At 40.7% G+C, this 21,743-nt stretch overlaps 2 protein-coding genes across 11 annotated transcripts in view; one reads left to right on the forward strand and one right to left on the reverse strand.

Annotated features, from left to right (window-relative positions):
• Positions 1-37: 37 nt before the first annotated feature.
• Positions 38-18,687, reverse strand: CCP110 (centriolar coiled-coil protein 110). 10 transcript variants are annotated; one of them, XM_017813381.1, is made up of 18 exons: positions 17,832-18,686; positions 17,671-17,718; positions 17,215-17,536; positions 16,474-16,543; positions 16,043-16,199; positions 14,926-15,054; positions 11,902-13,531; positions 10,805-10,929; positions 10,481-10,664; positions 9,659-9,795; positions 9,191-9,307; positions 8,834-8,935; positions 8,451-8,567; positions 8,202-8,281; positions 7,553-7,615; positions 6,579-6,638; positions 5,928-6,010; positions 38-2,337 (listed from the first exon to the last, which is right to left on the reverse strand). In XM_017813381.1, the coding sequence occupies exons 4-18, from the start codon at positions 16,497-16,499 to the stop codon at positions 2,285-2,287; spliced, it is 3,063 nt and encodes a 1,020-aa protein (XP_017668870.1). In that variant the 5' UTR covers positions 16,500-16,543; positions 17,215-17,536; positions 17,671-17,718; positions 17,832-18,686; the 3' UTR covers positions 38-2,284. The 10 variants fall into 10 exon arrangements, with proteins under 10 accessions (XP_017668870.1, XP_017668875.1, XP_017668876.1 ...); XM_017813386.1 differs by adding an exon at positions 4,874-4,919 and having other exon boundaries at positions 17,215-18,686; XM_017813387.1 differs by adding an exon at positions 4,866-4,919 and having other exon boundaries at positions 17,215-18,686.
• A 193-nt stretch (positions 18,688-18,880) lies between these two features.
• GDE1 (glycerophosphodiester phosphodiesterase 1) overlaps positions 18,881-21,743 on the forward strand; it is a 6,712-nt gene continuing 3,849 nt past the window's right edge. Inside the window, exons 1-2 of the mRNA XM_017813400.1 lie at positions 18,881-19,259; positions 20,431-20,606. Of these exons, the coding sequence (XP_017668889.1) occupies positions 19,005-19,259; positions 20,431-20,606 (431 nt within the window). The 5' untranslated portion in view covers positions 18,881-19,004. The remainder of the gene's footprint in view (positions 19,260-20,430; positions 20,607-21,743) is intronic.

Below are 21,743 nucleotides of genomic sequence, written 5' to 3' on the forward strand. Positions count from 1 at the left end.
CGGGGAGCGGCGGGAAAAGGACAAGGCAGGCAGTTCCTGTTAAAGATTCAAAGTTTATTGTGCAGAATGCTTTAAGTACAAAGCAAGACTGGTGAAAAACGAAATAAAAGTATAAAAATAAATAGACTTTTGTAATGGTATCACAATTTCACAGAAAATAAAAAGATAAATATGTATAAATACAAAACATCAAGTACAAAAACAAAGTCTGGCACTTGCCAAGAGAAAGGCCTCATGAAAGTTAAAAAAAAAAAAACAAACCTTGTGCTACAGTGCTTTATTACACAGTGGAAGCATGCTTAAAGACAAAGAAGTTTAGATGTGAAACCCAAGCAGAAAGCAAACATTCCTTTCTACTAACACACTAAACCTATTTGTGCTCAACATAGTGCCTACGCTAATAATAAATACACCACATAAAACATTCTTTAAAACCATCAATCCTATACCAACAGCACCTTTTGTCTCCTATGACACAGGTTACTCTTGCCATTGTTAATTTTTCCGCTGTTGCGATGTATTTCACTCCTAAGGAAAGCTGAGAACCAAAACAGGGCTGTGATGCCCACTGGGTGAGCAGGAAGCTTGCCTTGGGCATTTTCTGTACTACAACTGAGATTTTAAAGCACCACAGCATTTGAAGGAAGGAGGCAGGTCCTACACTGCTGAAAACTTAAAATTTACACCTTTAGGGGAGCCTCCTGCCCCAGGCTTTCAAATAAATGCCACAGCAGAGAGCCACTGAGCAGTGTCACTCTTCAAAGTGCTTGGGCAGCATTTTTACCATTTTCCAAGTACACAATTTGGGTAACTTACTGCATGGTATAACACACCTGTTTTGAACAATGTCACTATCTGCAGAGGACAGACTTGGTGGCAGATAAAAGCTATAACTGGTGCCACAAGCAAGCCAATCACTCATCACTGCTCATGAAGGTACCATCCTCGTCTCACCATTAATGTTCCTCTTTCATGCTGACTATTTAACACAATGAAATTTTCAGTCTTTTTTCTCTTATATCCACGTCAACACGTTACAAAGTCTCCAAAGTTAGTATGTTATATCAACACTGGGAAATAACAAAATATAACCTATTTCACATTCCGGCAGTCAGTTCTCTACTGCTGAGGTAACACAAGCAGAGCTTTTCTCTCTAAAACTTTGTCAACCTCACGTCTCAAGTTCATTAAAAGCAGGTATAGAATTATGCTCCCCTCAAGTTGATGGATAATATCCATCAGTTGGAAGACTGAGGTAAAACACGAGCATGATCATTTAATGTTAGATATTCATAAATATGAAAGATTTTGTTGGGATTTGGTAGGGATTCCCCATTCCCCCAAATCATGAATTCAGTACAAGGGCCTGTTAGATCACGGTAGAAGAGAAATTGCTTAGGAAAAATTGCAACTGTCATCAGTGAAATGTAACATATCCGAATTACTATTACGGACTGAAATTACTATTTAAGTCTGAAACAGTAAAACAATTAAAATCTTGCCTTCTTGAGTTTTTGTAGAACATACAGGTCTCCATCGTGGCCAAATGTTGTTTCCATCAGAAAATGCAGTAGACATCAGGGTAAAAAAATCCCAGGACTCTTGGTGGTGGTGATTTGATCTATCACAAGTATAAATGCACAGTTTTGGTTTAGTCAATGAAGTAGGTCCATCTGCCCAGCACTGAATCTGGATCCATGTCTGTCCAGCTTAGCAGAAATGCAAAACATTTTAGGTCATTAGTACTGCAATTGAAGTAAATCTCATTCATACAGAAAGTACATTCAAAACGGCTGGTGACAAATTCACTGATGTGAGAGTTCACTTTTAAGTTTGGAGGTTTTTTTCCCATTTAGCTGCTTTAACTTTATGGTACGAAACTAAATATATACCCATGACTTACTTGTGGTAGCAATCATACACAGAAATTGCAATTTTAAGTAATGCAAAAGCATATATCAGACACAAGAATTAGAAAGTGTGAAAAAGTCACAAATTACCTTCATGCTGCCCTGTGGTCGTCTTTAAATAAACAAGACTATGAATGTGTACACACTAGTATTAACATATAATAAGTTCTAACATGCAATTTTTCCACAAGTATTAGAACTTCAAAGTCCTTTATTACTTCAATATGATTGTATTAATGTGTCATCTGAAAATGACAAAGTAGGTTTATAATTTCTAAATATACATATACGTAAAGAAGATGCAATATTTAAAATCAGTGCTGAGAATGCCATCAGTAAAAAACAGTCAGTTTATCCCAGTGAGTGCTGTCTTCTTAAATTGTCACAACATTTGGCTTCTTTCTTTGGGTTCTTCCTGCATATGCTCCTAAAAATAACCAGAAACATTACCATTTTACAATTAATAGTGCTGGATTTTGTAACAGGATTATCAAAAGAAAATAGCTGAAAAAGTTTAGGAAAATTTTTTTAAAGCAGTAGTATGTATACAGTGATTACTTTTAAAATATTATTACATAATATTACATCCAAAATCCCTTAGAAAAACCACCTATAGTTTTGAAAGTTATGACATTTTATAACACTGCCTTCCACAGTAACTATTCCAAAGTGTTTTCTGCTACTGTTAAAACATCTACAACTACAATTCACACGTTTTTAAAAGAACTGTCACATCACCAAGACAATAATTACATGGCTGATAAGTTTAACTATGCCAAGCACTACTTTTAAACAATCTATCAATTAAAAAAATATTATACAAATCAAATACTTAAGATAACTTTCCTTTTCCCCAGCTGCCACGTTAATTAAACCAAGAAACAGTTGTAGGTTTCCATATGTCAGTATGACAACCAGAATTAGAAGTGAAGTATGAATAAGGCCATCAGGCAGAGCCCTTATAAAAGGAAGGCTTCTCAAGTATAAAAATAATAAATAAGTCTTTACACGGGGAACAAGTATACACATACATATATTAAAAATCCACATTGTACTATGCATAGCACAAGTATCTTCCAGTAATAAGGGTTCAGCACTGCAAGCTGCTAAAAAGTAGCACAACTCAGCATTCAATAGGTTCAAGCAGTTACCCAGAGTGTGCAGCAGTGTGAGCAAACATTTACACACAGCAGTGAAAATTGTACCACAGGGTGCAGAGCGGTGGGAATGGAAGACAGCCATGGAAGAGAAATGACTACCAGGCAAGTAAATGAATGTGACAAAGAAGTGCCAGTCCTTTTTAGGCTCTTCAGTTGCTCCTGGTCAGAGCTGAAGTGGTTACTTACAGGTGTCCAACGGCTACAGTCAGCACAGGGCAAAGAAGCTTTGGAAATGCCCAGAGACCTCACCACAGCAGGATCCCTCACACCTCAACAGGTTCCCACTACATAAAAGGCATTCTCACCCGCCCAGCACTCTCCAGTGCTGGACTCTTCAGCTCACCTGTGATCTTGTAGGACAACCAAGCTGACAGGCATGGTGCTTTATTAGAGATTTAACACTACCCCTTAACTCGCCTCAAGAGAGCTATATAAAAATCTCACACAAATAACAGGGTATTATGTAATGGTATATGGAAGTGCAAAAAAACCCCAGCAGTCCAGACTAAGGAACTGCAGAAGGCAAATTTCATTTAAAAAAGTGACAGTCTTTCTGAATACAATTATCACCCAACCTTTTCCAGTGGCAAGGGGCAATCACATGAGGCCTCTCTCTCCTGGGACAAAGGACAGACCTGCTATTCACACGGCAGGTCTGAGGCTTCCTGAAGTGCTGGTCTGAACACTGACACACCTCACAGCACACACCTCCTCACACCGCCCTGCTCAGCCTCACACAGTGCGGGAGAGACCACACTTGGCCAACTGCTGCCACCACCCAAACACTCCACATGCCTCATGCCCTGTACTTCTTTTCCACAGAAGAAGAAACCAGGTAGAAACATAGATGAACAGGTCTAGTTGTAGGACCAACCTGGTTTCAACTATCTTCTTTCTAACAAAATCAGACTCCATTAAATGCACTGCCTGGCCTGGCTTGCAGGCAATTGACTGAACATCTTGGTCCTATTTAAACTAATTAAATTTAAAAAAATAATCAGCAAATAAGACTTTTCACTGATTCACAAGTTTGTACTTCTGTCTTCAGCACAGAACTTTGGATTGAAGGAGTAAAAAACAACAAAAACTGAATTTAGGATTGCCAGTTGATTCCTAAACAAAATGCCTTCTTGCCAGAAAAAGACAACACCCAGTCGCAGTGGTATTAAAGCTACAAAGCACTTTGCAGACAGAATTTAAAACAACAATGAGGAGAACGAAGAAAAAAGTTGCATGAGTATATTATTATTTTCTTAGAACATTTGTCTCATGTCTAAATTGAATATATTTATAGCAGCTCTATTCTACTAACCCTCCTCCCCTTTTTGCCCCTCTAATAAGCACAATTTAATTGGTAGTCATACTGCCAGACCTTTCACTAGTCACATTTTACCCATCTATTAAGTGTTCCTTTAGAAATAGGTTAGATTACTTGTACTAAATGAATAGGAATGTGTAGTCCCTGTTCTTCAGCACTCTCAACTACTAGTTAATAGCATACATTATTGCAAACTTGCAGATGAAAACTTGCCTTAATGGCTACCTCTGGTTGCTAAAATTATATTGCTAACTTTATTTTCTTCTTTATATTTCAGGGAGATTATTTATTATTTTTGCTAATTTTTCTGCAGTGTCACTGAACACAACAGAACAACTGCCTTGCTCCACTTCAGTGGTGACAGCACTGCCAGGAGAATTGACAGCAGAAAAATAACGAGGGTTTAATTTATCATCTCATTGTTTGCTATTTTATTTTCCCTTCTCTCTAAAATGTTATATATATATATATGCATACTGCCTTACTATACATCCTTCTGTAGCCACTTCTCTTGACTTCACGAAGTAGTATCTGGGAAAACATCACATTTGAACAGTGTAAAACACACTGCACTAAAACTTGCAGATACTCCTTCCCAGCATTGTTCTGGGGTAGCACTGAATAAGAATTTCCCTTATAGGAAAGGTTTGATACTTAATACATAAAGATAATTCAGATCACTACAGAAAACAGTCAAAATCCTACATTACACATTTGCCTCGTTAAGCCCCAAAATTCCCAATTTTTATACTTGCCTTGTGGAGAGTATAAAACCCTATATATTATATATATTTATATTCTCTTTTGAGAAAAAATGTGTAATCCAGATCTTAAACACTTTTAAAACCTTTAAAACTTTACCTTTTGATCAACTGAGGTTTGTCACTTAAGAAATTTAAAATCTGATTAAAAAATAGAAACTGTGTAAGATGTTTCATAGTGTTTTATTCCCTTCATGCCTGAACAGTCTGAAAACAGAGAGGTTCAGCACTATTATCAAATCTTTTTAATAAAAGGCAACCAATCAATCGTCTCCATATGCAAGGAGAGGAATACTCTACTTTTAAACTCGGGTCATTAAGACTCAAACATCCTGCAAGATGCTACAGTAATATATAGAATTTTAGGACTGTATGATGACTGAACACCCACTGATGAGTCTGGAATTGTCCTTCCTGCCCTTTCAACAGACGTGTCTACAGAACTAAGACTCAAATGACACGAGATTCTAATTCAAGTCTATTTGGCTACTATCAGTTTCTCAACAGTTACAGTGAATATGTCTGGCAACCTCTTTTATGACTGGGCATCTGGTGAGTGAAAGCAAATGAGCTGTGCAGCACATTCTATATACTATGTTTATAGAATCAGAAAGTGGATGGTTAAGTTACCAGTCCGTGTTTGTTGAAGAGATAGGTTAGATTTAAGACATAGCAAAGCAGGTGCGCAAGGAAAGGAAAACAATATATTGCCCATTTACTTTGTCTAGATACTAGTAACTTATTTACTATAAGATCCAAGCACCGATTTTCTACACACCTGAAACGGCCTTGTTAGACACTCTGCTCTCTGAGGCCTTCTTTCTATTTTGCTCAACCCCATTCACTGAGGTCTTAAAGGTTCTAATTAAATATAAAAGAGTTAATAAGTCACTTGCAACAAAGTTGAAAGGCTGTATAGAAAAACATGAGACACTATCAAACTGTTTGTAAAAATGTTTCCATGCCAATGTCCCACAGAGCCTCCTCCTAAGTATGTGTGCAGTTTCTATCAACATTATTATGTCTTACATAGATACATTAAGTAGGAAAACATCTCCCCATGAATGGATTTGTAAAACTCTATTCAAGAAACTGATTCCGTTCAGACACTGTGACCTTACAGTCAACATATAAAAATACACATATTTCATTAAGTGGAAGCAAAGCTTCATGAAATGAATGTTACAAATAGAAATGTTGGAACACAGTGTAAATGAAGACATACACAAGAGGGTGACAACATTAAGTATTTTCTTGCAGTATAAGGTCAAACGAAGCTTCATCACCGTCTCAAAATACTGGGAGAAGTAATTAATTTTACTTTGAACAACAGTTACACCAGCATGTATAAATCTTATTGAGCAATCACTGTACTCTTGTGCTTTGCATTTACTTTCATCTTTAGGCTATAAACACACTGTGCTCTTACCCTTGTCTGCAAAGCAGTCTATGAACTGGGGCATTCTGTCCTTGGTTTGGTTGAAGTATGCTGTTAAAACACAAACCTTTATTAGTGCTTTTTCCCTTTAAAAATAAAAACCTCACAAGGAATACCGAATTATGCATCATGTTTCACACAACAAATTTCAGCAAGGCTAACAGGCTTTGTAATGCACATGACGTGTAGGCAAAGTGGTTGGAATTAAAATTCCAAAACAGAATTCCTACTTCCACTGTTTAAAACAAAGAAAGGGGAAAAAAAAGGGCAGGTACAACTCCTTGAACAGTGCCCTGTGTTCCTAGTCACTGATAAGGACATACAGGAAAAAAAGGACTGAGTCACACTAGTCACTGAAGACTGAACTGCATGAGTAGACAGCATGCCTTCAAAGCTTTTGGGTAAACATGGGACAAAAATTGTTTTTAAGGGATGCCAGGTATCTGACTTTTTATACTAGAAAAAGGTGCAGATAGGCCTCATAAAAGAGTAGCTGCTATCTTTCTGAACAGCATGTACTGAACACTAATTTCTGTGATCTAAGCAAACAATCACACAATCAAGGAGCAAGGACTTTCCTTGCAACAGAGATCCACTTCTTTCCTGACAGCTTCCTAAAGATAAGCATTATCAATGATTCACTGCAAAGTAAGGGTATTAGGAAAAGTAATAGTGCCAAACTGAAGCTTAACAGTCTATCTCAAAGAAAAACCTTGAACCTGAGCACAGAGACTTAAAGCCATAAATAAATAATTTCTGAAGAGAAGAAATAATTTCTGACTCTGAAGAAAACAAATCTTTTCTAACGAGCTAATAAACACCTTTCTTAGGTCATGCTCAATCAGATTTCATTACTGCCCATCATAATAATACCAGGAATTGAGCTGATTGATGGCAAACCAGAAATACAGATCACAAAATCACAGTTTCTTAAAAGCATCCAAATACCAGTAACCATCACCCACCGGCTTTCAGGAGTTTTTTGTTTTATGATTATTTTTTTACTTGGTATTCCCATTTCTGAAGCCCTAGAGAAACAAAAGTATTGAAACATATTTCAATTAAAAATTCATCATCCAGGTCTTGAACAGAAACACTCAGAGAATGCCTACAACAGGAACTACATGTGTCAGAGCAGTACTACAGATTATCACTTCTTTACTCAAGTGTAGGAGCAAGTGTAATACAACTGTTCAGCCCACTGTGTTGCAGGATAATGCCTGCTACCATTCCCCAAAAAACTCTGCTAGAGATACTCTATCAAGTATCTCTATTGCCAGGCACTTTAAACTGATAAAATCACTTGCAGCACTTTTTACAATTTGCAAATTCAACCACAAACTACGCACCCACCACTGGAATCTAGCATAAATGCACTACTTAGAACAAATATTTTTCTCCTGTACAAACAAGAAGTCTCTTAAAAGTAAGAGCAAAATACTACTAGCAAGACTCCAAACACCTGGACAGCTTTTTATTCATTGTTCCTAGGAGAGATGTTAGCTTGCAAAGCTGTTACTCCAAAAACTTCCTGTCCCTATTTCCTATGTCTCCTACTCATCATTTTGCACCCTGCCTCCCTCCCCCCAATCCCAAGGGGAGAGCAGCACATACTTCATGTACTTCTTCCTGTCCAGAGATTTCTGTGTAGCTGTTGAAAGTGTCACTCGCTCTCTTGGGCTCTTTACTTTATCCTAAAAAAAAAAATAAATAAAAAAATAGATACTGAAGAAAGTTACTTGCAAAAGCATGAACAATTTAGATCTAAGAAATATTTTAGGGTGCATGTAAGAATCTCTTAAATGTAAAATGATTCAGACTCAAAGTCTTAAGAGAGTTCACATCCTCTGGAACATAACACACCATTTGCCTGAGCATCTTCTCCTTCCGAACTTCACGATCATGACGCAGAATATTCATCCTTTCTGATGCATCCATTGTAAAAAAGATGTCATGGATGTCATACAGAGCAGCTCGCAGCTGGAAAGAACAATTAAAATTTTAATAAAATATTTGTTTGAGGTAACATGCCCATGGTTTTCATCATCAAGCTCTTCTCAAACTAAGCAAAACTCTTTGTAATTTTGAAATCTCTCATTGTATCAGCACAAAAATGGAGTCCTCTCTTCACAGTCATAGTTTAAAATTTTTTACTCTAAACAAAATCACTATCAAGGTTTTAGGTATTTATATTGCAAAAGTAGAATAGCTAGGAAAGGAAAAAAAAAAGGTTTAAATTGTGTCACCTGAGCCATTACTCTTTCATGAAGGGATGCATCTTGTGCTGACACACTTCCCCTTTTCAGTGGGGCTTCAGACTGAAAATTTTTTATGAACTCCACAGTATCCTGGGAAAGATGAGAACATAAGATAAAGCACCAAGCATAATCCTTCACAAGAAGGCAGTTATTACGAACAGTACACGTAGGACACAAATTCTTTGTTTGACTTGGACCTAAGCAATGCAACACAAACATGTTCATGTAACAGACATTCCCCAATTCTTCTGAAAGCAGAAAATGCATGATTTCATCTGTCAATTGAAGGCAGGAACAGAAACAAAGAGGAGGAGAGGCTGCATAATACCAAAAAGCTGATCTTACTTTTACAGTTTGCTTAAGATGTTTCAGTTTTTCTGTCTGCAGGAGTCTACGAGTGAGAAATCCCTTTGCCACAGCAGTGATCTTATCAAACTTCATCTGTATCTCTGGACTGAGAACCTTAAAAGAAAAACATTTTCTAAACTTTTGATTAAAAAAGCAAGAATTATGAATTATTTCTCAAATAACATCAATCACATGACAGAAGTTCTCAAGTAAGAAACAAGCTGTTAAAGTCTTGGCTGGGCCGAAAGTACCCACTGTAACTTAGAAAAAGCAACGTATTTTTATATGATTATTTTGCATATGTGAATGAGAAAAATATCCTATACAGTTCTTTTATGTAATCAAAGTTGACATAGGAAAGGATACTAAAATTTTCTGCGACATTTATTACACAGTTATTATAGTTACCAGTCTCTTAGAAAAACATGAGGGTTTTTTAAGATTTGTATCTTTTTTTTTCCTTACCTGAGACCACCTAGTTTTGATTCTATTAGTTGGCCTGGATACTGAGGTTTTTATGACTCCACTACCTGATGGTCCCCAGAGAAAGAATGAAGTTTCACTTGTCGAAGAAAAGGTGTTGGGTGTTGTATGAGCAAAACCTGCATGCAAAGCAGAACACAGAGTTCAACACACACTTCTGCCAATAAAGTAATGACTACGTCTGTGTGTACACTCAGCTTGGGGGCAGCAGCTTTGCTGACAAGGTAAATTATAGGCAAGAAGCAACCTGAATATTTCTGTTCATTCCCATGCAAGATTTGCTAAACACGTGACAGAACAAAACACTTCATAATGTTCTGGAACGGGTGAGAGGTGTTCCACCAGCTATAGTTGCACTGTCTTGCAGTCAAGATCCCTTGACAGAGCCCCTCTAAACCATCTACACAAATGTGACCACCTGGCCCGCTGCTGTGCAGCCACATGGCACGGGAATGAACCTTCTGGGACGTGACACAAATCCACATCCTCATCCTTGATCAAAAGAGTTTATTCTTGGCTTGTTTTCCCTGAATGTACCCTGAAACAGTTACATAACGAGTAAAGTACATGGAACAGTTTGAGGATGGCTGAATCTGTGCTAAATGCCAGTGTCACAAAGACGCAACACAGATGTTGTTTCATGTGTGGTGTCCACAGCTGAGGGCAGCAGCTGTCTGTGCATCCTGACCAGCCCCGGGGCAGGAACACTGCACTTATCAGTTCAGAGGGGCAGCTAGTCCAGTCAAGCACTGTAGAACAAAATATACCAAACACTTAATCTATATTCTTCCCTCCCAGTTTTACCAATGCTGGTGGAGTTTGTGTTATGGACTGTCTCCAGCTGAGACTGCACACTTTCCAGCAAGCCACTTTCACTTTTTTTCCTCCACTCCAACTCCATCCTACTGTTAATGTTCACTTTGGAAATCTCTATTTCCGTTGTAGTAACCTTCTTTCCTTTCAACTTTCTCTCCTGCTCTTCCAGTTCCTACAAAAAGGAAGATTCAACCATTAGACTAATCTTCTAACTCTGCAAAGCAACAGAATACACATTTAAACCCAACTGCTTCCTGACAAACTTCCATACAACACACAACCTTTGCTTAGAATCTTTCCTTTCAACCTTACCTTCTGCAATTTCTCCTGTTCTCTCTCTTGTTCAGCTATCAGAATTGACAGTTGTTGTGCATGCTGTTCTTCAAGTCTCTTTCTCATTTCTTCAAAGGCCAACATTTTAGTTTTTAAAATATCTTCTGAAAAAATACATAACAAAAAATCAAATATTAAATAACTTCTATGTGGTCTTTGCCAGAGACATGCACCCTTTATTGGAAGTAATCTGCATCATCAGTAAAAAATAAAGATGTCTTTGATATCGGGTTTCCTTGATACCAAATTTCCACTGGTAAGGGAAGGTAAAGAACCTCATAATTTACTACAGTCCTTCAAAATATTTGCGTGGTCATATTGGTGGGCTAAGCACATGAATGGAACAGCAGTAACACCAACTCAGCATATATTAAAATAAGGACACAAAAAAATATAGCCCTAAGAATTGTTACACTTACTTGAGTGAAATAAAATTATTTATGCCACTTCAGCTTGATTTGGTAGAGACATATACAGATGTAAGAGTCTTGAATTTGAAGAAAATACCTATATAGTGATTTCCAACCCATTAAAAGGTATTTTCTTTTAATTTACACAGGTTGTCTTTTCTTTTAGTAGTCTTATTAAGACCTCATGGAATAAGACAACTTTCTTAGCAAAACTAAATTCCAGTTCCTAGATTCAAATGGGAATTAAGTATTTGTGCTGTCAAATTATATTCTTGAGAATAAATACAGAATCCACAAAATTTATGCGCAGTGTTTTAGCTGATGTTCCCTCATAAATTGTTTAATCAAGTATTTGTTACAAGTAACTGACTCCAAGATTACAGATTTCTGACTCCAAGCACCTCCTAAGACAGCAATTACTCCACTCTGCAGCCATTAAAAAATGGCCCAAGCAACAAGCTGAATTTCAGAATTTGTCATTAAACATTAGAGAAATAATGAGGTTATGGAAAATAATTTACATGCACTAAAATTTTAGCCTTTTTATATACATACATACTTAGAAACACTAATGACTAACAATCACTGGGTTTTTTTATAAAATATTTATAAACTGAGAAGTAAGCAGCACTGAGAAGCAACCCTCAACTACAGGAAATCTTTTACCTTTTGCCATACTTTCAGGGGCAATGTAAACTGATTCCACAGGATATTTCTGTTCTTGCAACCACTGCTTCTCTTGTTCTTCCATTCCAACTCTCAGAACACAGGAACTGGTTTCTGTTTGGCAGTTGTTGGTGTCCAGATCAAGTCTACGTTTTACCTTTTCAAAATTTTCCGGAACCTGCTCGTGTGCTGGGGAAACACTTGGAGTCTCCATCTGCTGTCGCGCATTCTTGCTCTGCATTAGCAGCGGAGACGGGTTTTCGACGTCGTAAGATTTATTGAGTTCCACCGTGGAATTAGATTTAGTGTTTTCCGGCAAAACAGGCGCTTTCACTTCATTCCCAGCTGGGATCTTCTGTGTTACTGCAGACTGACTGACGGCAAACGGCTCAGTCAGTTTTGGAGCTATGATATTAGTGCTGGTCTCTACTCTATATGGCCCTCTGCTGTCCAACACCACCTGTCCTTCCACTGTAGCCGACACCATTCCTTTGCTTTCCCAGAGCCCAAAGGAATGGCGATTCGGTTTGCCAACCCCCAACCCATCACAAGGGCCTGAAGAATTCCTGTTGACACCAGGAACTCTGCCAGGGCAAACCATATTGAAGTCCACCATGAACTTTGGCACTGATTCGGACACATTATTTTTATCTGCAATATCTTGCATGATTAAATCCATGGCTCTACCCTTGCCTTTAGGACTTAACTCGTAGGCATTCACAGGGTTATTTATAATGATGTGTCCCATTGATAGAGGTCTTGGGCGCCGTCGGTGCATTTTAGGGCTCATGCTTGGCTCTGGGCTTGGCAATTTGGCGTAGGAGCCTGTGAGGCTCCTGACAATGCTACTGTCACGCTCAAACATGGAATTCTTTTTAAATTCTTCGTCTGAATCCGAATCCACCAAAGGGGGCGTTCCAACTCTCATAGGTATGTCCACTTTAGAAAAACTGGATAAAGAGGACATACTTGTGTTATTTGTGTTTGTAGAGGCACCTTGGAGAAGGGTATTTGATTTATTAAGACTGGGTTTATCAAGCGTCTGAGCAGTGCCACTCCTGCCTGTAAGCTTTGCTCTTTCTTTCGCAGGGTCGGTGGTTTTAACGCCATCATTTTCTTTATCTGAATGACTTTCACTCATGCTCCTCTTAGAACTGCCTTTTGAGGTACGCTTGGTTTGCTCTCTCTCTATGTACTCCCTGGATTTCTTTATCAGGTTCTGAAGACTCATTACACATGGATCTTGGACATCCTCATCTGACGGCGACCCCGCTCGTCCCTCTTGCTTTTGCAGAGCGTGTGACGTGAGTTTGTGACACAGCTTGTCAGGAGAGGCAGCCCTTGGACAAGGGACATCTTTCAAGAAGCGACTCTCACTTTGCTTTGAAGAAACATTTTCTTCTGTTGCTTTAACTACTTCTGTCACATGTGATGTCCTCTGCCCTGCAGTACCTGATGGTGCAAGTTCTGGTGCCTTTTCCAGGTCCGTGGAACCGTGTCTTTCAGGAGAACATGCCACACTGACATCTGATAGAGCTGTGAAGTCAGTCAAAGCTTTTGAATCTGAGTCAGGGCAAGAATTCTCAGCCTCCTGTGCGTTCACATCACTCACGTTAAGTCCTTTCTTCATCTACAAATTCAAATAGAAAAAGAAAAAATAACATTTTCAATGAAATCTCAGATTCCTGCAAACTTCACCTGAATTTAAAAAAGTAATAAAAATAAATTTAAAAAAATATTAAAATAAATAATATCTTAAAACCAGTAAAAATTTTTAGTTGAACTGTTATTGATTTCCTACAAATTACATATAATACAGAGTTCTTTGCAATGAGAAAGGGGTCATTGGAATTAAAATATAAATTTCAGTGATGGTCCACTTGGAATTTTTACTGATACCAAGTATCTGAATACAAAGATGCTCTTATCTTTTTAAAGTAACTTGGATATATTTAATAATTTTATGCCTTCAAAATATCTTGCAAGATTTCTCTTAAAATAAGAAAACATGTTTACATCAAATAAGAAATGTAATTGAAAAATTTCAACAAGAAATATAAACTAACCTAAGGACAACCACAAACAAATCAACATAATTCCTAATAAAAAGTGGACTATAAAATAATTTTTTATTTCTTTACTAATCCAGAGACAACTAAATATGAGTTTTCATTTGTTGAGTACTTGAAAAACAAACTTTATTTAAGTAAGAATTACATGTTATGTTACTTCCAGCTAGCATTTGTTTAAAAAGATTTTCACACTACAATTATCCTATGTGCTGCAATTCAGTTATCAAGAAGACACCTTTGAAAAAAAAAAAAAAAAGAAACCTTGCTTATTTTTGTATTGAATGTATGTTCCTGGTCTACTAGTCAAACCCCAAGCCAGATGACTGTTGCCACATAAACTCCAGTGAACAATGCAAAGCAGTGTTGTTTGTCACCTTGGTAACTCAACAAACTCAGTGTTAACTGTACTTGTTTAAGCAACAGGTTAATTTAAAGGTTGCATTACAACTGTTTCAAGGACAACTCCTTGATTAGATATATTTAATAGTCTTTTCAATTTCAACCTCTACTAAATCCATCGTTGAAGCAGCAAAGAAAACAATACAGTTGCAGTAAAGTTGTAAAGCACACAATAGAATCACAAATTGTTGAGATGGCAATTTTAATTATTTTCTGATTACACTGTAAGCTCACAAATAAAGCAAGTTCTAACACCAGGGGTTTGTTAATTTGTGCTTACAATCTAGTTGATTCCAACACAGCTACAAAAGCAACATTGTGGTCTGTCTTCTGCATATAGCAAAACCAGCAGTGAAAAGCAGGTCCCCTCCATTACAATGAGTATCACCAAATAATCAATTATGAGGACACACAGCATGAAATACTAGCAAATGCTGGTTGTGGAGAGTTAACTGCTATTCATTTCAGAAGAGTTAAACCCCAGGACTTTCTCAAAATGTCTCTGAACAGAGGTTTTCTGTAAAGCTATGAGCTGGCTTTGGACTAACACTACCTGGACATTTTCTACAATCTCCTGAACACGATTCAGCAAAGCTCTGTTCCGGGAGTTCCGTTTCCTGGTCTCCAGGTCCAATGCTTTCTCCTTGTATTGCTGTATTTCCTTTTTCTTTTCAAGGCTAAGCTGCAAAACAGAGTGTAAGAAATACGGTTTATATCACTAAATGCAAATTTCAACACAGAATTACAGAAGTAAATCAGAAAAAAACCAAGAGAACAAAACAATTAGAAGAATCATCTGAGACTTTGTGCACCTGTTAAATTCCAGTTTCTTGTCAACCAATTATATCTTTTTTTAAAGGAAGATGCACAAAATGCCTTCTTAGCATGCATGCAAATGAATATGAATTTAAAATGTCCATTATAAAAAATTTCCATGAGCATTACATGCTACATTACCAATCTGACACAGGATTCAAACATTTTTTCTACCCAACTTTACAATATCCACCCATTTGTAAATTAAGAATATGACAATCTATCATTTAGTCTGCAATTTCTATCATGATTTTTGGACATCCTTGTTAGAGTCTCTCTCCATTCATACTTCCCACCACACAAACAAGAAGACAGCTGCAGTATTGCAGGAACTACCAACAATCTTCAGCTTGGCTCTGTTTGCATTAGTACAGAATGACTTAACATAATTGATGAGCCTAAGAAATATGTTAGGGTAAGATGCAAACAACATGCAAAAAAAATTTACCTAAAGGCTTTTAAACCATCTCAGTATTTTCTGTTTTCACCTTTTTTTTTGACACTGTTAAACTAACTCACATGTTCAGTATTTGAAATGTCACTATGATTTTACATAAAGTTAAGCTCAGCTATAACATTTGTCAGTTGAAAACCACAAACATCTGTGCTCTGCTTATAAAGATAACAAATCTCCAAAAATTGCAAGCAATGCAGTCAATGTGGGGAAAAGAAGTATATTTTACCCATTTACTTTTTAAGATTAAGGTTAGGAATGCTCAGAACACACTAAGCAGCAGGCCAGGTGACAGCTCACCCAGATACCTTCAGCAGAATTATTACATGTGCACACCAAAGCTAGTGCCAACAGCAGAGTTAGGACACCAGGGAGGAAAGAGGGGGAAAAAAGGCCTTACCAGAGGGGAAAGCACAGGGACTCCATAGAAATGAATGAGGGAGATATTTTTGTGCTGAACAGTAAAAGAAGTTTCTCCTTTTATTGCCTCTTCTTGGATTCTGGAAAGATGCTTCTTACAGAATATTTCATAGTCCTCCATCTTCATGTTAACTAAGCTGCAAAGAATAACAACATTACTCCTCCATATACCTCAAAGACCTTGAAGGGAAAACATCACAACTATTTCTGTATCACTCTGTTCTGGGAAACAAATTCTACACCAGAACACCGAATCAATTTCTCTTGTTCTTATCATTAACAAAAGCTGCAAAGCTGTTCCTTATTTTCCCCTGTAAAACCAGAATCTGCATATATGACCAAAAAATGATGATCACAGGTACGTGGAGAAGAAAGCAAGTGTTGAGATAACGAGGATTCACAGAACTACACCTGCTATAGATAATCTCAATTTCCATCGAAGACTAAACCTTTGAGATCTTCCACGACAATCGGACAGATCCTACGTAAAAAAACAATAAATAAAATTGCAGCTGAATTGGAAAAAAAAAAAGAAAAAAAAATAGGAAAAAAGCGCTGGTATTAAAGAAAGAACAGCCTTCATGATTAGGGGGCTGAGAGGCATTTGGGTCTTACTCCCGTGAGTCTCCGTCCCGATACGGAGTATACATACGTCTGTATGAAGAGATGCCAATATTTCCATGAAAAAAAAAAAAAAAACAAACCCAAAGATAAATTACAGCCTTGTTTCCCTAAAAGCGCCTACACATCTGACACCGCCCGCTCCCACCGGAGCGAAAACCCAGAGCCCAGCACCGCCTGGCAAGGCCTGACGGCGCTTTGTTCCCTCGCTCCGGCCCCCAGACACCGAGCCCGCCCCAGGCCGGGGCCGCTGCCTCGCCTCCCCGCGGCCCTCCCCGCCTCGGCCCCCGTGCCCCCGGCACAGCCCCGGCCCCGCTCGGTACCTGCGCGGGGCTCGTACCCGGCCCGGCCCGGCCCCGCTCCCTTGGCGGCGCTGCCCCAGCGCTCCCCGGCAACCGGCAACCGCCGCCCGCCCGCCCGGCCGCGGGCCCGCAGCGCTGAGCACAGCGAGCACAGGGAGCACAGCGAGCCCCGCCCCGCTCCGCCCCTCGCTGCGCTGCCGCCTCCGCGGCCCGCGACCTGGGGACAAACCTCTCGGCTCGGCCTGCCGCCGTCTGCAGAGCCCTTCACACAGCAGAGCCCGCGGGGCAGCTCTACCGTGGTTAGGCGAGCGCCCAGCAAAGGCAGCCCTGGCTCACAGGGATGAGAGGGGATGGAGCGCCATCCTGCTGCTCTGATTTCCAACCATTTCCACTCGTAGCTCTCCCGGACAAGTTCCCCTGTTAGCGCAGGTGAAGTCTGTTCTGCTTTATCACATTAAATATCACACAGCTGTGCAGCCCTTGCATAGTGCAGTCCTTCTATAGTCAGGACAACAAATGTGCCGCCACAGGTATCACTTTCATGGAACACGCTGTGATGAGGAAGATAAACATGAGCACCTGTTCACAGGTTCTGTCAGGACAGCATCCTGGTGTCATTCCAGACACCTTATCCCTCCCTCCCTCCCAGCAGCCAGCCGCCAGTCCAGGAACAGGTAACACTCACCCAACAGGCAGGTCAGGTGGAAGGAAAATCCACACTTGTTCGCAAGCACTTAGTGCAAGAAAAATAAATTTAAATTTATGGAAACGTCTAATTTCCAGTGAGTATTTAGAGCTGTTAAAGCTGTCGTTCTTGTTTCAAAAAACAACTTTGTTGTCTGTTACCTCTTCAATATGTTAATGATTGTTGAGGGTTTCTTTTTTCAAATCTTCATCTTTAATCTTAACGAATGCTGTTGTTTATCAAAAGATTTTTTAAATATGTATGACATCTAATTAGACACTCCATTATTTGTTATGCATATGCATATATCTCTCTGATTTTTTCTTCAGCTACACTTGGCAGAAGCACAAAACCACGAAGAGAATATCTGAGATGCTCAGAACCAGCTATGACAGTATGTGACAAATATCTCAGGTATTAAAAAAAAAAATTAAATCCCATTTAGAAGATTGCCTGGTGCCTGTTCCGCCTCTGGTCTGCAAGAGTTTCTCGCTACAAAGTCAGTTTTTTCACATTCTCCCCCACAGACACACACACCAGGAAAAGGGTCAAAGTCCTCATTTATGTTAACACAAATCTAATACAAGCTATTTCCTCAGCTTTGCTATTCTGTTTCTAGAGCCTTCACTTCACTGTTTTCCTGCCTTGTTGCTCTTCCCTGTGGATTCTTTCCAGCTGTTTACCCTTGTGTCAGGTGGTAAAGGTGACCTTCCCTGTCCAGCCTCTGTCCCGGCAGGAGGGCACTGCCTCCTCCTCCAGTGGCTCCCGGGCTCTGAGCCCTGGCTCTGGCCTGTGGGCAGGCACGAGTGGGCAGCCAGCTTTATAAGATATACAATACATAACGCTGTACATAAAATCACAGCAATTAAGTGAAAAATAAGCACTATTGATGCTACGTTTCTAATTAGCTAGCATAGCTGCGAAAGCCCTCGCCGCTCCCCAGACACACAGCTGCTGTGCGACTCTCTCGACAGCAGAACTTCCCCCCCCCATTAACGCCATCTACAAACACACCCCCCACCCCACCACCACCCCCTTTTTATCGGAAGCACCGCGCGTTTCCCAGCAGCGCCGCCGGGGCCGTCCCTGAGGGATTACCCGAGCCCCGAGCTCCGCCCTCAGCGCGGGTGGGCGGCCGTTGGCGGGCGCTGCGGGCGTTGATTGGCTGCGGGCGCTGACGGCCGAATGCTGATTGGGTGGTGCCGGGCACGGGGGCGTTGCCGTCGCCTGTGTTCTGAGGAGAGGCGGCGGCCGTGGGTCGGGCCCCGATCCCGACCTGATCCCGGCCCCGATCCCGACCTGATCCCGGCCCCGGCCCCGGCCCCGGCCCGGCCATGCTGTGCCACGGGGACGGCCTGCTGAGCTTCCTGACGGCGCTGCTGGTGGTGGTGCTGGCGCTGAGCCGCAGCCCGGCGCTGGCGTGCCTGCTGCCGGCCGGGCTGTACGTGGCGCTGCACCTCCTGTCGCTGGAGCCGCCGGCGGCCCGGAGCGCCCAGCGCGTCCTGCAGCCCCGCGGCACCGCCGCCCGCGTCGCGCACCGCGGCGGCGCCCACGACGCGCCCGAGAACACGCTGGGGGCCATCAGACAGGTCAGCGCGCCCGGGGGGCGGGCGGGGCCTGGGGCGGGGGGTGGAGTTGAGAGGCGGAGCTGCCAAACGGTCCGCGGGGCCTCGCGGAGCCCACATGGCCTGGGGGGTGAGCGGTGAAACTGGTGGGCAGCGATGAGATCTGGTGGGTGAGCGGTGAAACTGGTGGGCAGCGATGAGATCTGGTGGGTTGTGTTCGATGATGCGACCTTCCTGCAGGGGCCAAGCCTCCCTCATCCTCAGTATTTCCCGATGTTCTTCCAGCATCCGCAGGAAGCTGTGTGGCTGGTCGGTCCTTCATCCCCAAGGGGATTCAGATAAGATCTGAGTCTTGTGGGAGCTGCTATAGCCTTGGTGCTGATGGATATTTCAACAGCACAGCAGTTATGAAATACTGTCTTTTGCTGATGTAGCAACAGCACACAGAGAGGACAGCAACTCGGATAGGTTGTGCTTTTTAAACCTCGAAGATCTGTAATGAGAATCCAGAGTTCTGGGAAACTCTGATACTGGGAGAACTTCACTGTGTGCAGCCCTGCCATGACTTACTGCTGCCCCACCTGCAAGGCATCAAGGCACAGCCAGGGTTCACAGTGTTCCTGAGAGGGTTACCTCTAGTGCCTACCTGGCATTTGTCCTTCTGGTGCATTGTACCTTTTCTCAGGAGGGCGTTTGGCTTTCGGAACAATTGGTCTTGATTGCACTTCACTCGAGTGTTTTCCTGAGGAGTCCCTGGGAAAGAGCCAGGGCAGGAGCAGGATATATGAAGTGTTCTAAGGCAGCCTGGCTGCTTCTTCCTCAGAGAGGAGTGTTTGCTGTTATCCTGTAGATTTTGTAAATTGTAGGCATTTGCTTCCCTTCTTTTTTAGAAAATGACATAAGGACTCCAGGGTTATTACATCAGAAGGAGTGAGCAGGATTCTTTTCTGCATTTTTATTCTGAAACAGTCCCAATCCCAACATTATCACTATGGTTTTATCTCTAAAATAGATTATATTTCTGTTGATCTATGAATGCTCTCACAATGGCTTGGATAAAACCTGCTTTGCTCTGAAAATACCATTATTATTTTATTATTTTTGTTTCCCAGAACACAAGCTAATTATAGCTGTACCTATATCATATATACAAAGCTGTCTCTTGTGTATGTGATTTTTAAAATTTTTTTTTAAGGCAGCTGAGAATGGAGCAGCGGGTGTTGAGGTGGATGTTGAATTTACTGCAGATGGTGTTGCCATTCTAATGCACGATGATACAGTGGAAAGGACAACTGATGGGTCTGGAAGACTGTGTGACTTGACTTTTGATGAAGTTAGGAAGCTTAATGCATCTGCCAAACACAGGCTACGGTAAATGATCTATTGCTATTCTGAAATTACAGTTTGAACAGTGAAAAATACCATTCTTGAGAAACAGAATTATTGATTTAATCTATCACTGATGAAACTTTTTGTAAATTTAAAACTCAGTCCCATATGTTACTTTGATTATAGAAGCATATGAGACTATATCTTCTTACCCATTGTTACAATAGGAACAGTGAAGAAGACTCAAGATAACTGGCTTTCAAGGACAAAATTCCAAGGCATCTAATGTGAAACAGGTCAATCTCTACAAAAGCTTTTCCTAAATTGACTGCAGGACACTAAAGATGTGGGGAGCTTCATGATATGTCAAAATTGGCTCAAGGAATTGCTTCAAAAATTAGTTTTATTTGCTTATATTTCTTGATTGTGCCTTGGGGATTCTAAGCATCATGTTTATACTGTTGAAAAGGAGCTAGACAGATTTTAGGTGTCTCACTGTGACCCCCATGGCTGATTAGATCCTTCCCAGGGGCATGCAGGGGAAAATATTTTATACATTACTAAAAATTTGCTAACAGTGCAACTTCTGCAGTATCGTAAGTGAATCCATTTCAGAGGAAGAAGTTGTAGTGTGTGCTCCTGAGACACTGCGTTAAGGAATTCCAGCCTCCTGTAAATGTGCCACCCCTGGGTCCGTGGTACAAGAGTATCTTCCCCGTTACTGGAAAGGTGATCACCTGAGCCACACAGAGAGAACTTCCACACAGGCAGCGACTGCTGAGCAGCTGTTGTTCACTGTCACCGTGTCAGGAATCCTTTACTGATGGGTGAAGCTGATTGTGCTGCATCCTCAGCTTGTCTTGCCTGTTCTGCCAGGATCTCTGTTTCTGGGGCTGGGGAGCACAGTCAGAGCAGGAGGAAGGCAACAGTTGGGACTGAATGCTTGTTTGTGGGAGTTGGGGAAGGAGGTGAAGAACTGAGGTTAGTGTTTGGATGCAGAACATGGGGCTGGTGAGCATCAGATTAGAACTTGAATTTGGAAGGATTTAGCTGTGGGATTAATCAGTGAGATTCTGAGGGAAAAGGAGATGTGTACATATCCTCCACATGTGCAGTGTATTACTGGGTGAGAGAGAGACTGCTGACACTACTTGATCCCCGTTCTAGTGCTACTGTAGC

Source organism: Lepidothrix coronata, unplaced genomic scaffold (assembly GCF_001604755.1).
Source record: "Lepidothrix coronata isolate B3197 unplaced genomic scaffold, Lepidothrix_coronata-1.0 Scaffold41, whole genome shotgun sequence".
NCBI classification, from domain to species: domain Eukaryota; kingdom Metazoa; phylum Chordata; class Aves; order Passeriformes; family Pipridae; genus Lepidothrix; species Lepidothrix coronata.